At 35.6% G+C, this 15,073-nt stretch overlaps 1 protein-coding gene and 1 non-coding gene across 2 annotated transcripts; one reads left to right on the forward strand and one right to left on the reverse strand.

The window, feature by feature from the left end:
• Positions 1-2,633: 2,633 nt before the first annotated feature.
• Positions 2,634-13,744, reverse strand: LOC144201635 (cysteine-rich secretory protein LCCL domain-containing 1-like). The gene is made up of 14 exons (XM_077724375.1): positions 13,478-13,744; positions 11,791-11,909; positions 9,996-10,128; positions 7,633-7,748; positions 7,018-7,118; positions 5,756-5,926; positions 5,603-5,663; positions 5,457-5,523; positions 5,223-5,353; positions 5,108-5,151; positions 4,946-5,018; positions 4,752-4,821; positions 4,400-4,533; positions 2,634-3,503 (listed from the first exon to the last, which is right to left on the reverse strand). The coding sequence occupies exons 1-14, from the start codon at positions 13,742-13,744 to the stop codon at positions 3,452-3,454; spliced, it is 1,539 nt and encodes a 512-aa protein (XP_077580501.1). The 3' UTR covers positions 2,634-3,451.
• On the forward strand, positions 6,513-6,595 carry trnal-uaa (transfer RNA leucine (anticodon UAA)). Its single transcript has one exon. It is a non-coding gene; the product is annotated as a tRNA-Leu (tRNA).
• Positions 13,745-15,073: the final 1,329 nt, after the last annotated feature.

The raw sequence follows: 15,073 nt of genomic DNA on the forward strand, positions 1-15,073 counted from the left end.
CAGTGTAATGGTATTCCATTGTGTTGGTGACTTGATGGCTCTTTTGAATCCAGCCTCTGCTATAGCAGAATTTCAAAACACTCCCGCGTAGTCATTTGCCACATTCGAGATTGCTCCTTGAGGCTATATAATAAATTAGAGTTTTGGGATAAATTTGTTCGTATAGGTGAGAGACACAAACGTATCAATAGCAGGTTAAAAAATCTAGAATCTTTCGGTAATGCTGAAAAACATTGACAGTTTGTTGTGCATGGACAGTCATGAAACCAGGAATTAGTTGGTGAGTAAAGGCATCAAAATATTGGTGTGTAGTCTTTGTAAACCAGTCTCGGGAACCTCTTTGCCACCAAGAGCCAAAAACTATTCCTATTTTCCAATTGTATTCCTTGAGAGGCCACACTCAGAATTTAAGGCTAAAAACGCGAAAATAACTATAATTATCTTTTTTTTCCCATCAGACTTGTATGCATGTTTTCATTGATTAGCAACTGCATAACCGTGTTGTCAATAGAATTCATTTAATACTTTAAGAGGTAGTGTCAGCGCCATAGTGCCGACGTGACGATTCTATTGATGCATTCGGGACTCGGCTCCGTCACTTCCGGTTTAAATTTTACCTCATGGGTTAGCGAAGAGCCACATGCACCCATCAGAAGAGCCACATATGGTTCCCGAGCCATAAGTTCCCTACCCCTGGTCTAAGCAAACAGATATTCATAGCTATATTGTTGCAAAAGTAGACGTCTCATTGGGTTAACAATTTTATTCTATATATCCATCCTTGATTCGAAGGCTCTGCTCATCATAACTCAGCCGTGAGTAAGAGACTGTGGAAGGATTCTCACCTATCATGCATTAAGTGTACAAAATTAACTGAGCTGCTTATCCTCACAAGGGACACAGGGGTTGCTGCAGCCTATCCCATCCAACTATGGGGAGTCGGCAGGGAAGAGGGTGAATTGGTTGTCAGTATATCACGGGACACAAGGAGACAGACAATCTCAACTCTCAATCTCAGAACTATGTATGTTGTAACTAAATCAGTAAAGACAAGTTTAACACAGTTTATTACATTTTTGCAAGAAAATTGTTATGAACTTTGTGATATAGATGACTGATAAGTCACAGATCTCAAAACACATTAACAGTTTTTCTTTCCCAAGAATTAAAAATAATTAATAATGAAAAACAATTTACATAAATTCAAGTTAATGCGGGTCTGGCCCTCAATCACAATAAAATAATTTCACATGGCCTCCAGTTAAAAATAAGTGCACAGGTTCGGTATGATTAATAAAACTTATAGTGTGATCTATATATTTGTTTGGAAAAATCTAAATTGTTCATACAAAAATAATGAAAAGAGTTGAATTCAATAATAATAATAATGATAAAATTTCAATACAACATCAAACCCCTGGTTTTCATTGAGGACGACCAAATACAAGCGGACACGACACTGTAGAAAAACTAACAAAACCATTACATATATATATATATATATATATATATATATATATATATATATATATATATATATATATATATATATATATATATATATATATATATATATATATATATATATATATATATATATATATATATATATATATATATATATATATATATATATATATATATATATATATATATATATATATATATATATATATATATATATATATATATATATATATATATATATATATATATATATATATATATATATATATATATATTATAATGCACATACCTGGCCAGCCAGGAGTCCATTGAGAGTACAGTGGTATTAAAAGTTTGGGACACCAGATTATTTCCATGATATTCCATTATGTAGTTGTATGAATCAGCAATCTGAGTTAAATATTTAGGACAGTCTAACTTGATGCAACACCCACATAGAAAATACCTATAAGATAACATTTGTGCAAATGTTGCTAGAATCAATACATTGAGCACATGGAGATGCTTTCTGGGTGAATAAAGCCTTTTCTGCCCGAATGCCACAAACAGAGTTGGATGAGGTATAATACATCATGTTTGGAAAAGACAAGATCATTTTGAAACAACAATGGGCTGTATGCGAAGAGGTTGAATAACATCGTATTTCAAGACATATGTTTGCTACTCAACTAGATATTTCAGTTGGTTGTATTATGCTGTGCCTTTGTGCTTCCAATGCAGGTGTTGGCAATATTGTTAAAATTGAAGTTTGCTAAAATTTACAGAGGAATTCTTGCACAGGAAAAATTACAACTTTCTTGAATGCCCAAATTACTTTCCCCACTAGAAAACCTTTGGTGTAATTTCCAGTGGGCTGTCCGTACTCGGAAACTATCAAATCGACCTGGAAATGTTTTGAACAATGGTCTCAACAACCAGAATCCTGACCCTTAATAGAAATTAAAGAAATCATTTTGAGGCAGTTATTTTTTTTGCTAATGGAAGATCTACAAAAATGTAATGTAATTTTTCATTACTGGTGTGTGAAAATGTATGCACTTGGCTTCTTTTACATAAATAATTATTTCATACTCTTCCTAACTCCTGCAAAGAAAACCCTCAAATAGTGATGTGTCTGTTGTACTAAAATTGCTCATCCAGACAAAAAATGATTTAAAAAAATATTTCTATTGCAATATTAATTAGATATTTAATAAAATATTCTATATAGGTGTTGTGTCTTTCTTGCTATTCAACACTGAAGTTAAGGTGGAAACATTTGGGAACAATAAATGATGATTACAAAATTAATCTCCCATGGTAAAGATGGTTAGTATTTACAGCATTTTGAAGTATATACAAAAATATACAAATGTTATTTCATACGTTCAGTATCATAGCAACATATTCTCAAAAGAAATTAAGGATGAAAATGAATGTACCTGTATTTTAGATTCCCTTTCTGTAGCCACAAAATCATTTCTTTATGACACAATGGAAAATCTGAGTGTTTTTGTGGACATCTGTGGCATTTATGGATTTTAACTTAAAATGCATACATGAAAAAACAGTTTTGACACTGATTCGCTTACTTCAGATGTACTGTTTAAAGTGACAGTAGTCCAGAGTGGAGCTTTACTGCCTTAAAAATAAAATTGCAAAATTCCTCTCCTTGGGAAATGGACCAATCACAGCTACCTTTCATAGCAGGGTACGGCAGATATTTGAAGATTTGTGTGGTTGTGGCCGTATCAAAGTACATTTTTAAGGAACTAAGTGGGTAGCATGCAGTATGAAAAATCAAAACAGGTTGCCATGTTTTCCTTATGCCTGACTTTAGTCCTCAGATGTATTTAACATATTCGACCAGGTTATAAAACACAAATATTTTAGTTCAGTTCATTTCAGTTTGGGTGCACCTTTGGGATCAATGGTTGACAAATGCAATCATTTTTGTTGGTGGAAAGTTGTATAGCCTGAGCAAGGAGATTGTCCTTTTGGTATTTCAGATAAGAGCAAAAACTCGAAAGGCTTTTCCTCCCATTGGGTTTAGTAAGCTGTAAAAACCAAGGGAAGGATAGAAGTTATTTCATTTTGGTTAACAGCTGTCAGTCAACTTGAATAAAGACGTGATTTTGAAGCAGGGATATTGAGTAAAATGTAAATGAAAACAATATATTTGAATAAAATCAAATTATTTTTAACCTCTATTTATTTGACCACACTAAATATGTGCAAACATTGATATATATATATATATATATATATATATATATGTATATATATATATATATATATATATATATATATATATATATATATATATATATATATATATATATATATATATATATATATATATATATATATATATATATATATATATATATATATATATATATATATATATATATATATATATATATATATATATATATATATATATATATATATATATATATATATATATATATATATATATATATATATATATATATATATATATATATATATATATATATATATATATATATATATATATATATATATATATATATATATATATATATATATATATATATATATATATATATATATATATATATATATATATATATATATATATATATATATATATATATATATATATATATATATATATATATATATATATATATGTATATATATATATATACACATACATATATATATATATACATATATATATTTTTTTAATCTTTTTTTTTTAATATTCACACAATTTTTATTTGATTTAATTTTAAGACGTTCTACTTTAGTATCAAGTTGACCTTATTTGGTTTTGGATGTCTACATAGTTTTCAGGTAGATGAATAGAAAGAACAGAAATATATACTACAACAAAAGCATACAGCAGTAGCCATATTTTACTGTGTTCTGTTAAATCGTTGATTGAGTATTCTGTACATACTACCTTTCTGAAGTGATGCCATTTTGATAGCTGCCGCTATACTGCCTCCTGCGGTCCACTGGCATTACATCAATGTAACCTCCAGATTCATTTTGGATAACTCCCGCATGAAGGGCTGCTCGGCAGATGCTTGATTTCTAATAACATTAAGGGAATATATTTCAAATAAATGCTCTACATTGTTTCTCAATACAGTAAACTTCAGAAAATTAAAAATATAATTCAACATCCTTTGTAATTTTAAATCGGAACAAATGCATGTTTTACCAACCTCAGAGTATTTGACCTTGGGTATTCTAATTCTAAAATATAGCCCAGCCAATACCATAAAAAAAGAAATGGTCATAACTTATACATCAGCGTAATATTTACTCCCAATGACTCTGGCCTGACTCCCATGCAGACAGTTTTTAGGACAATACAACCTAAAGAAAAATCCAGAGATCACAATAATGGCATCTTTTCACGATAGCCATGTTCATAATAACACCCACCACCAAATTTTACCGAAATATTTCAAGTTTAATAAAAAAAGAATAGTTCGGTTACCTCGGACAATGTCGCACTGGCTTTTTAAAGGGACAGAACTGTGCGACTGTTGTGTCACAAGCGACAGCCTTGACTGGAAGAAAAATGCAAGGCATTTGCTCTCATCAGAAAATGGTCTAGAAAACATTGTTATTTAAAAGACATGTAATCTAGGATTCCTACCAGGCACAGTCTGTACTTTAAAGGAATTTGCACTTCTGTTCTTCCTATGACATGAAAGAAAATTCATTGCATCACCAGAGAAAACAAGCAATTGGATTTTTATACAGAAGCATACCCTATTGATTGAATGCCATTCTTATATGATTTGGTGAATCGTTGTTTTCGACCCAGTCGGGTCACATCTAACCATCCTCCATCATTGTCGATAATACCAGCATGCAATGCGGCTCCACACACACTGGATTGCTGGGATGGTTTGCAAAACAAACAAGTACCACAACATTAGAAATCAGTATGTACATGCCAGTGTTACAAAAAAATGTATACATTATTTTTGGTTTTCATTTACCATGTCATAAGACGTAGTCCCCACTACTTTTCCGTGACTCTCAAAGCAGCCAGGTGGACACTCATATCTATGGGTAGAATCAAAAGCTATCACCAATATTGGTTACTGATCAGCGGTAAATTTGTGGTTGGATCCTATGTCTCTACCTGTTACACGTCGTTCCTTTGCACCGATCTCTCAGCTTTGTGTCACAGTCCATCTGTTGGCCTGTAGTAACAAGTGGCCATGAATCACAATTAGACTAAAATCTACTAGAATGAGTTGATAACTGTCGTTCTGTCACTTGATTGATTGCTTACACATCTGCTCAGTGCTTACGACTCGGTTTTTTTCTGGAATTTCTGTGGGTTGTGGAGGGTTTGGAGTTTGGGCCCTGGGTTGGGGTTCCTCCTCTCTTATTGCATCGGGCTCTGGTTCAATATAGTTGGTTTCCTCAGTCTCTGGTGCAGGTTGCCTGTCAATGCCTCCATCTGGAAACAGACTTTCCATGTTATGTGGAACTTTTGTCACTTAAGTCAAATTGTTAGTTATTAGCCCCTATTTTTATTCAATTGAGGCCAGAATTTATATGTACCAGTTGAAATGGCATTTTAGACTGTGTTTTGGCACTGTAATTTTGTGGGCATCTTTTTATCCAACTCAAATAAAAAGGGGAACTTCCACCAAATAACCTGTGTTCATGTGTGAAACCACGTCAGTAAAGATATTTATTCATTCGTTTTATGAACTGCTTATCCTTGCAAGCGGTGCTGAAGCCTATCCCAAATGACTAGTGCACCAGTCCTCCTTTACACTCTGCAAAAATATTAAATCAGACTTTTCTTATTGTTTAAAGATCTCATCTCAATTTCTGAACCACTTTATCCTCAAATTAGGGTCGCGAGGGGTGCTGGAGTCAATGGGCAGGGGGACACATCTTGAATCGGTGGCCAGCCGATCGCAAGGCAAGAGGAGACGGACAACCATTCATACCCACGCTCATTCCTAGGGTGAATTTAGAGTGTCCAACCCACCTACCATGCATGTTTTTGGAATGTGGGAGATAAACAGAGTACGACCAGGATGGCCGAGTGGTTAAGGCGTTGGACTTAAGATCAAATGGACAATAGTCCTCGTGGGTTCAAACCCCACTCCTGGTATGAGTTTCATAGATTTTGTCATATTTTTTGGAATGTGGGAGAAAAACGGAGTACCCAGAGGAAACCCACATAGGCCCGGGGAGAGCATGCAAACTCCACACAAAAGGACCGATCTAGATTTGAACCCGGGATCCCAGAAGTAACTGTAAGGCTGACTCGCTAACCACTATTTTAAAAACATATTGATGATGAAGATAACACCGCATTTAATTAATTTATGTGATTAGGGAGTTTGATGTACACTATTTGGATTGGATTGGATAACTTTATTCCTCCCGTATTCTGGAAATTTTGTTGTCACAGTAGCAAGAAGGTGAGGATGAAGAAATAGGAAAGGCATTTTGCTATGTATTTACGTACAAAGAAAATGCCCATATAACTTTTAAGTGTTTTATAAGTAAATATCCATCCATGTAACACACCTTTGTAGCAGAGATTTTCCCTGCATCCTCCAGCATAACTGGCTGGACAAGCAGAACACGGTGCGCCATACTTATAGGGAGCGTGACCCCACCAGTTTCCTCTAAAATAAGAAAAAGAAACATTCAAAACCTTTGAGAAAATGTGTGTGCTACAGCAAAAAATGATATAATAAATATATTTTGCATTGTGAAAAGAGTAATTATGATTATTTCTGAATTGTTGGACATTTTACATAGCACCCTTCACATATAAAATAATCTATAAGCAAAATATAGTAAAACATGTAGTGCAAGTATTTAAAATATGTTTTAATTTAAAAATTATGATGTATAATATTTATCTGGTGCAGACATTTCAAAAATAATTAATGAAATGAAATTCCACACCAAATTAAATTTCATTTAATTTGACTCACTGGAGAGTAAAACGGTTTGTATCCATGCAAACACACACTCATTGACCAAACATGTTGCTTCTTTAGCACCAAGAGGATAGATAGCATGCACACTACCAAGCCTTCTGTAATTCTGGAATCCCCTTGTATGAATTCTGTGTGGCATAATAATGTTAATGTTAAATCTTTTTAAATCTTATTTTAAAAGGGGAAAACCTACGGTGGAGAGTAGTTGCAGACGAGATAGACAGCTTTTGCCCAGATCATTCCCCACACATTCATGTTGTAACACACATTAATGGCACATCCAATACGATTGCTTGTGGCCCAAACCAACTGGAAAACAAAACACATATTATTAAAACATATGTCAGCAGTAGTGCTAATATGTAATCAATGAAACCATCATATCATGAAACACACTTATTTATTTACTTATTTACTTATTTGTTTACTTATTTATGTACTTATTTATTTACCTATTTATTTACTTATTTATTTATTTACTTACTTACTTACTTATTTATTTACTTACTTACTTATTTATTTACATATTTATTTATTTACTTATTTACTTATTTATTTAGTTCTTTATTTACTTATTTATTTACATATTTACTAATTTATTTACTTATTTATTCACTTATTTATTACCTATTTATTTATGTCTAAAATGTATTTTCTTGTGTCTGTGTTCTCACCCTCTTGCTACTGCAACAGTGAATTTCCCGAATACGGGATGAATAAAGCTATATAATCTAATCTAATGTAATCAATGATCTAACTTTATCAGACAGTCGGGAATGTATAGATACTTGTACCTCACCTATACATGATAATAATGTCACTTTACTGATCACAGTTTACAGGACACAATGTATCACAAGGATTTCATCACATATGGGTCTAATTTCTGAATGTTTCAATATATGCGCCCTGGACTCTTGAAGCGGCATATTCTACTGTTTTGTTTAGACTCCCGGTATAGCGCTGAAAAGACATTTAGTCAGTTAGTCAGCCAAAATAAATAAAAGCCCTTGAATAGCTACCCCGTTTAGAAAGCATTTTTATCCTTTGCTGCAAAGGAGGATCACTGGTTGGGAGCAGGAGTTGGAAATTAGAGAGCACGGAGAAATAAGAGGGAAAAATAGATAAGACCTCACAGAAAAAGTCAGAAGTTAGCTAAATAAATCATGCTCACAAATGTTCACATTAGATTTATTCCCAGCTCAGACTACACACGATTTCAGCCCGATTTTGGCCTGACAGAAATATCATGGGGAAACGTGGATTGGTGTGCCCGACTTCTTGAGGTGGGGGAGTTCCAATGCCTCATGTAGTGTACTTCCAATCTGATCTCTCAACACCTTTTGGCTGAGTTACAGTGAATATGACATATCAGGATTTCTGCTTATTGTGACATGTTCTATGTGTAGCTGAATATTAACAGAAAGTGTCACATTGTGAATGGTATAATCTCTCTTTCTAACTCTAGCTTCTTTTTATAATTCATTGATTCCTTCATTTTTAAAACCACTTGGGGTCACGGTTCACTGGAGCCTGTCACCGCTGACCTCGGCTAAACGGCGGATTACACCCTAACCTGGTCGCCATCCGCATCCAAAATCACAACGCAGGCCACACGAACTTAGGTGAAAGAACCACTAGAGACTAGACCATCAGGTTATATTGAGAGAACGAATGCATTAGCGATTTTAGTTCCCCCCCATCGAAGTGTGCCTGAGCACAGCCCAGTGGAGCGAGTGGTTCGCACGTCCGCCTCACAGCTCTGGGGTCCTAGGTTCAAATCCAGGTCACATCCATCTGCGCAAAGTTTGCATGTTCTCCCCGGGCCTGTGTGGGTTTCCTCCAGGTACTGCAGATTCCTCCCACATTCCAATAACATGCATGGTAGGCTGATTGGACACTCTAAATTGCCCCTCGGTATGGGTATGGGTGTGAGTGTGCATGGTTGTCCGTCTCCTTGGGCTCCGCGATTGACTGGCCACCGATTCAGGGTGTCCCCTCCTCTGGCCCAGAGTCAGCTGGGATAGGCTCCAGCACCCCCCACAATCCTAATGAGCATAATGCAGTTCGGAAATGAGCGAGAGAAAATGTGCCTGAGCATGTGCACAGCCACCATGGCCCCTAATCACAGGTCAAATGATCATCGATATAAACTACCCTTCTCATACTTCATAGGGTTGCGAATGGCTGCCACCAATTCAGGGTGTCCCCCGCCTGGTGCCTGCGTATGCACAAAAACATCAAAATACAATATTGATGATATTGCAAGATAAAGGCTGCGGTTGAGGCAACCTGATGAAGAAGCCCAAATTGACAGGACACCGGCAGACACATGGATGTCACCTGGAGACTGAATTCTTTCGGTGAATTCCTGCGGGACTCCTATTGAATTGTAGTCAAACTTTTATTAATCGCATTATTGGAACACTATCGAATATAATAAGAATTTGCAGGATCAGGACTATATTAATCGATTTTGAAGTCAACCTGTAAAGGGATTGGAGTGAGGACATGAACAAAATCTGATAGCCACATGAATGTGAGAGCACTCATTACCTGAGTGTAGTGAGTGCAAACAGGTCCTGAACATCTAAAAGGGCAGTGTGGGTTACACTCCTGGGAGTAAGGGTAGCTGTAGTGCCTCACTTCATCATACCAAGCCTGCACGTGGTAGGTGGGAGGGCGGTCCCTGGGGAGATTGAGAAATGTTGCGTTACGTTGTCTCACATTACAAATAATTTCATCCATTAATTATATAGTAATTTAAAAAGTTCAACCTTTTTGCCTTTGAAAAAATCTCAAAGGACACCTAATTTAAAACTATATTAACAATACAATAACCATTCTCATCAAAGTTCTATCAGCAGGATTCACATAAACCTCCAAAATCTAATTTTTCACAATAACCTTGAAAAACTTTCCATTCAAGTGATGCAAAATTAATAATGTAATGTTTGTAATTGCATAATTTCATAACTATTTTTCCAAATATTACTTAAATATCCTAAAATTACGCAAAAAAAGGTTGTGCTCATGCTCACACATACATAACGAAGTTGATGCTCTAGAAACCGAACAACTACCGGATCATGTTAAAGAAAATTAAGCAACAAAAGGACTTTTTTTTATACAATTTGAATCTTGTAATAGTATAATCTACAATTTAACGTTCATCATATTTTTATTTTAATCTTGTAATAGTATAATCTATAATTTAATGTTCTTCATATTTAGATTTTAACCTTGTAAAAGTTAATTTTGTTCTTTTATTCATATTATTTTTTCTCTCTGAATATTACATTGTATGACAATTTCCCGCGACACACCTGACCATTTTTAACGGCACACCAGCATAGAGGTTGGGAAACACTGTTTTAGAGAAGTTGCACATATACACTGAGCGAAAAGTAGCTCAACTTGTGCTTGATGGACTTGACATTAATGCTCTTTTTTTTGCAATGGGGATAGGTGTTACAGAAAATTGATTAACATATAGAAAAATGTGATTCCATAAAATGAATTGAAATTCTGCAAGTAATTCCAATTTGAGGCAAAAATAACCTACCCTTCTTGACATATACACAAATTAGGTATGTCTCATTTCCCAAATTACGGTAAAAAGAAGTAGTAGTAATAAAAGCCCATGACATTACAACATCTTTTCTGAAAGGCAGGTGCATTGTATAAATAACACCAAAGCCATATTCACTGAACAATCTTTGACAGCAAGCGGTATGACAATATTGTGAAATGTCACTGGTTAAGAGGCTGGTTAAAAGCTTTGCTAAGTACGCATGCACAGAGAAAGGTCAGGCTTCCCCCAGCTGTCAGGGGAAAAGTACCTTAACTGCTGAAGTTCACATCATCAATGATGAATTTATATGGTTAACATCACAGTATATATTGGATTGGATTGGATAACTTTATTCATCCCGTATTCGGGAAATTACATTGTGGCAGTAGCAAGAGGGTGATTAGACAGAATAAACAGCAAAGCAAAAGCACAAAGTACAAAGCAAATCAAAGTAAATGGAATCATTAAATCATTAAAACATAAAAGCAGCAAAACACAAAACGAACAAGAGTGGACAAAGCTACAGTGGCCGCCGGCTGCCGCTTAAACAGCGCCATTTTGGTTGCGATAAGATGTTAGAATTTCTTCCTAAATATAACTGTTCTAACAAATATCACTTCAGGAATTTTAAAACCAGCCATCTTGAATTCCTTGCATGCATCTAGCCAACATTAGTTTGCATTACTTTAAATTCTTAGTCTCCAATAGATTAAGATGGTTGGATGTTTATTTGCTAATATTTTGTTATTGTTATCTGGTAGATTTGTATATACACACCTGCCCCAGTGTGCGCCAAGGTTCTGGCCTATTTGAGTCAACATGTAGCTCGGTCCATGTTCCCATCGGCATGTATGGGCCCAGTGCTCAGCGCTCCTTTCTAACTCGTAATCCCACACCTAATGGGGGAGAAAACAAAATTCAAAAATAAAACACTAAAAGGACTTTAAAGTTATAGATAATAAAATAGATATCAAACAGTGGTAATCGCTAGTCCATATTATTTGTGAAAAGGATAGTATGTACGTATAGTCTAAAGAAGAAATGCATAGAATAATGTGAAATAATAATTGACTCTATACCAAGGGTGTCAAACGTCAACTTGATTTCACATGGGCCGGACCATTTTAGATATAATATTCAGATTTTTTTTATATAAAGGGATTAAAAGAACTGGATTAAAAACCCTGAATATTCAGGTTTTTTTTTATAGATATAAAACAATGTTTATTTTAGCTTTTTTAATATATATTTTTTATTTTACAAAATGATTTTTTAACTATAAACACAGAAAAATTGATCAAAAAGGACAATTATTGATATAAAAGGCGGAAAATCAGGAAATTTAATATACATCTATACTCTTCATTTTATTTGATCCTAAAACAGAAAGTCGGCACTCATGATTTACTTTCCCGGGCCACACAAAATGATTCAGCGGGTCAGATTTGGCCCCCGGGCCGCCACTTTGACACATCTTGCTCTATACAGTAACGTTACAGCGAACACTGCACACAATTCTTGCAATTATGTCATGGTGTGGTCAGAACTAAGACCCCCCCTTTCAAAGTAACATGACAGGTGGGATAAAAAACATAGAAGTTTCACAACCCCATCAGTTTGCAGTTTTGTGCTACAGATTCCAAGCTTATTCTTGACATTTTGGATCGCAAAATGAGAGATAATTGAACTAGTAAGTGCTTGTTACAATATTTTTGAGACAAGTGGTATACAAAATTAATCTGTGGGGGATTCAAACAGCATTTGATTCTTGAAGAATACACTTCTACTCTCTTCTGTTATGGCCGCCACTGCTATCGATCACGTATCATTTAGTACCAGGCTCTTTACAGGGTATGTAGTCCGCCTCACATATATTCTTATAACTTCAAATATGGTGAAAAAGGGGTGTGATCAAATGAAGCCTGGAAAAAAGCTTAGTAAAACAACTAGTGTTTTGTGCTGAGTTGCTTTTTCATCAGCATAGGGTCTGCTATAAAACCAAGAACTTGGCCCTTATCAGTTCCCTTCCAAGCCACATAATTATCATCAGTAAAAGTATCCCTCACAAAAGAAACAGTGGATTAGTGTACACAAGGTACATTTACACTAACATGGCCTATACTTCAAACAGCAAAGTTTGACTGACTTGAAATCAATTCACCACTGCGGCAAACCAAATGAGATGGATGGATGACAAAATAAAAGATAACATTGGTCTCTGAGGTTTTGAAGTGGGCTGAAATGGATGGGAAGAGAGGAGATGAGCTTGAAATTGAATGGGGGAAGGAAAACTAGAAGGGAGGGGAATTTTATGAGACTTCAGATAAAAAAAAGCAATGCAGGTAAAAAGGTCAGTGAAAGAATAAGGGAAAGTACATACAGGAAATACATTCCATATATGTAAAAGGCTACAGTTTGAGATACCCAAAGAAATACAAACAAAATTACAAGTGTATGCACTGACCATGTACTCCATGTTAGAGGCCGGAGGGTGAACTTGACCACGCAACTTGTTGTGCAGATCCAGAATAAGGTGCATGTCCCCTTCACTGATGGCCCTCTTCCCTCTTGATCTGGCTTCCCACCACTTTTCATTATTGTCCCTGTACTTTTCCAGAATGGACTCCAGTTGTGTGGAGTTAGTCAGGACTGCAGATTTGACAATGTGTGCCAAACATAAGCAGAGGCTCACTGCCCTAAACCACCCTGGGAAAGGAAGTGGCTTCTTCATGTTCAGGAAAATTCGTATGCCGTGTTTTTTTTGTCTGTTTAAAAAAACAAAAAAGGATTCTGGTAAGTGTTTTTGTTGATTTAAATGTTTTTACCTGCATACCGGCAGGCTACATTCACAATTAATACAAAAAAAAGAATGTATGCATATTTCCGAACAGCTATTTTCATACATTATCAAGCCAAAGGTGCACAAATGCAAACCATTCATCCATTTACAATCCTATTTTTGGAGTCAAAGCCTTAATCAGCTGACTTCCCACACCATTTGCTAGTCATTCACTTGGCACATATTGAAACTGACAACCACCCACACTCACACCATCACCTGGAGTACCAGAAACCACACTGCCTTCACTATATGTCAAAGACAGATACAGCCCTCAGTAACTATGACAATTCTCCAGAAAAGAAAACCTGCCAACTCAAAGGATGCCATGCAAATAAAACACAGCAAACTGCAACTTTAATGCCCCCTTTTATTATTATTATTATGTTTTAAATATGAACAGCTTTAAACAGAGCGTGGTTAGCACATCACCCTCATAGTTCTGGAGTCCTGGGTTCGATTCGAGGTCATGACCAACTGTGTGGAATTTGTATATTCGCCCCGGGCCTGCGTGGGTTTCATCTGGGTACTCCGGTTTCCTCCCAAATAAAAAAAACATGCATGGTAGCCTGATTAGACTCTAAATTGCCCCTAGGTATGGGCGTGAGTGTGCATTGTTGTCCGTCTCCTTGTGCCCTGCGATTGGCTGGCCACCAATTCAGGGTGTCCCCCACCTCTCGCCAAGAGACAGCGGTGATTGGCTCCAAGACCCCCCGCGACACTAATGAAATAAAGCAGTTCAGAAAATGAGATGAGATGAGCTCTTTAAACACTAAGAAAAGTCAGGTTTTGATTTTTGCAGTGTAAAGGAGGACTGGTGCACTAATGAGACTGAATTAACGGAGTTTACATTGCAATGTATTATTCTATTTTCATTATTTTTCTCCAGTCAAAGCTCACCTTCAATTTTTTTTCATGCCAGAGTATAACTCAGAATAGAAAGGTTCACTTCAAACTGTGCGGCGAATACAGCACTGCAGGGCTTCGAGTGCATCAGCAGGTCACAGCATCACTACTCACAGTAGGACCACTGTAAGATTTCACACGTAATATTAGACCACAAGGCTAGATTTATTGGCCAGGAGCAACCTACTGTATTACATTGGCTCACATGCTGTGACATCCACAAACTTTAAGAAAAAAAAAACATTTAGGAAAACCTGGCTGAATATTGCATTTATAGAAAAATAAAGTGCATGTTTACCTTTCAAATCCGGCAAA

The sequence above is a fragment of the Stigmatopora nigra genome, chromosome 9 (assembly GCF_051989575.1).
Source record: "Stigmatopora nigra isolate UIUO_SnigA chromosome 9, RoL_Snig_1.1, whole genome shotgun sequence".
Classification (NCBI taxonomy): domain Eukaryota; kingdom Metazoa; phylum Chordata; class Actinopteri; order Syngnathiformes; family Syngnathidae; genus Stigmatopora; species Stigmatopora nigra.

Coding starts and splice junctions, on each gene's coding strand:
- LOC144201635 (XM_077724375.1), bottom strand. CDS start 13,744: ATGAAGAAGCCACTTCCTTTCCCAGGGTGGTTTAGGGCAGTGAGCCTC. Junction 5,354..5,456: donor GGACTACGTCTTATGACATG/GTAAATGAAAAC, acceptor AAACCATCCCAG/CAATCCAGTGTGTGTGGAGC. Junction 5,019..5,107: donor TAAAGTACAGACTGTGCCTG/GTAGGAATCCTA, acceptor TTTTTCTTCCAG/TCAAGGCTGTCGCTTGTGAC.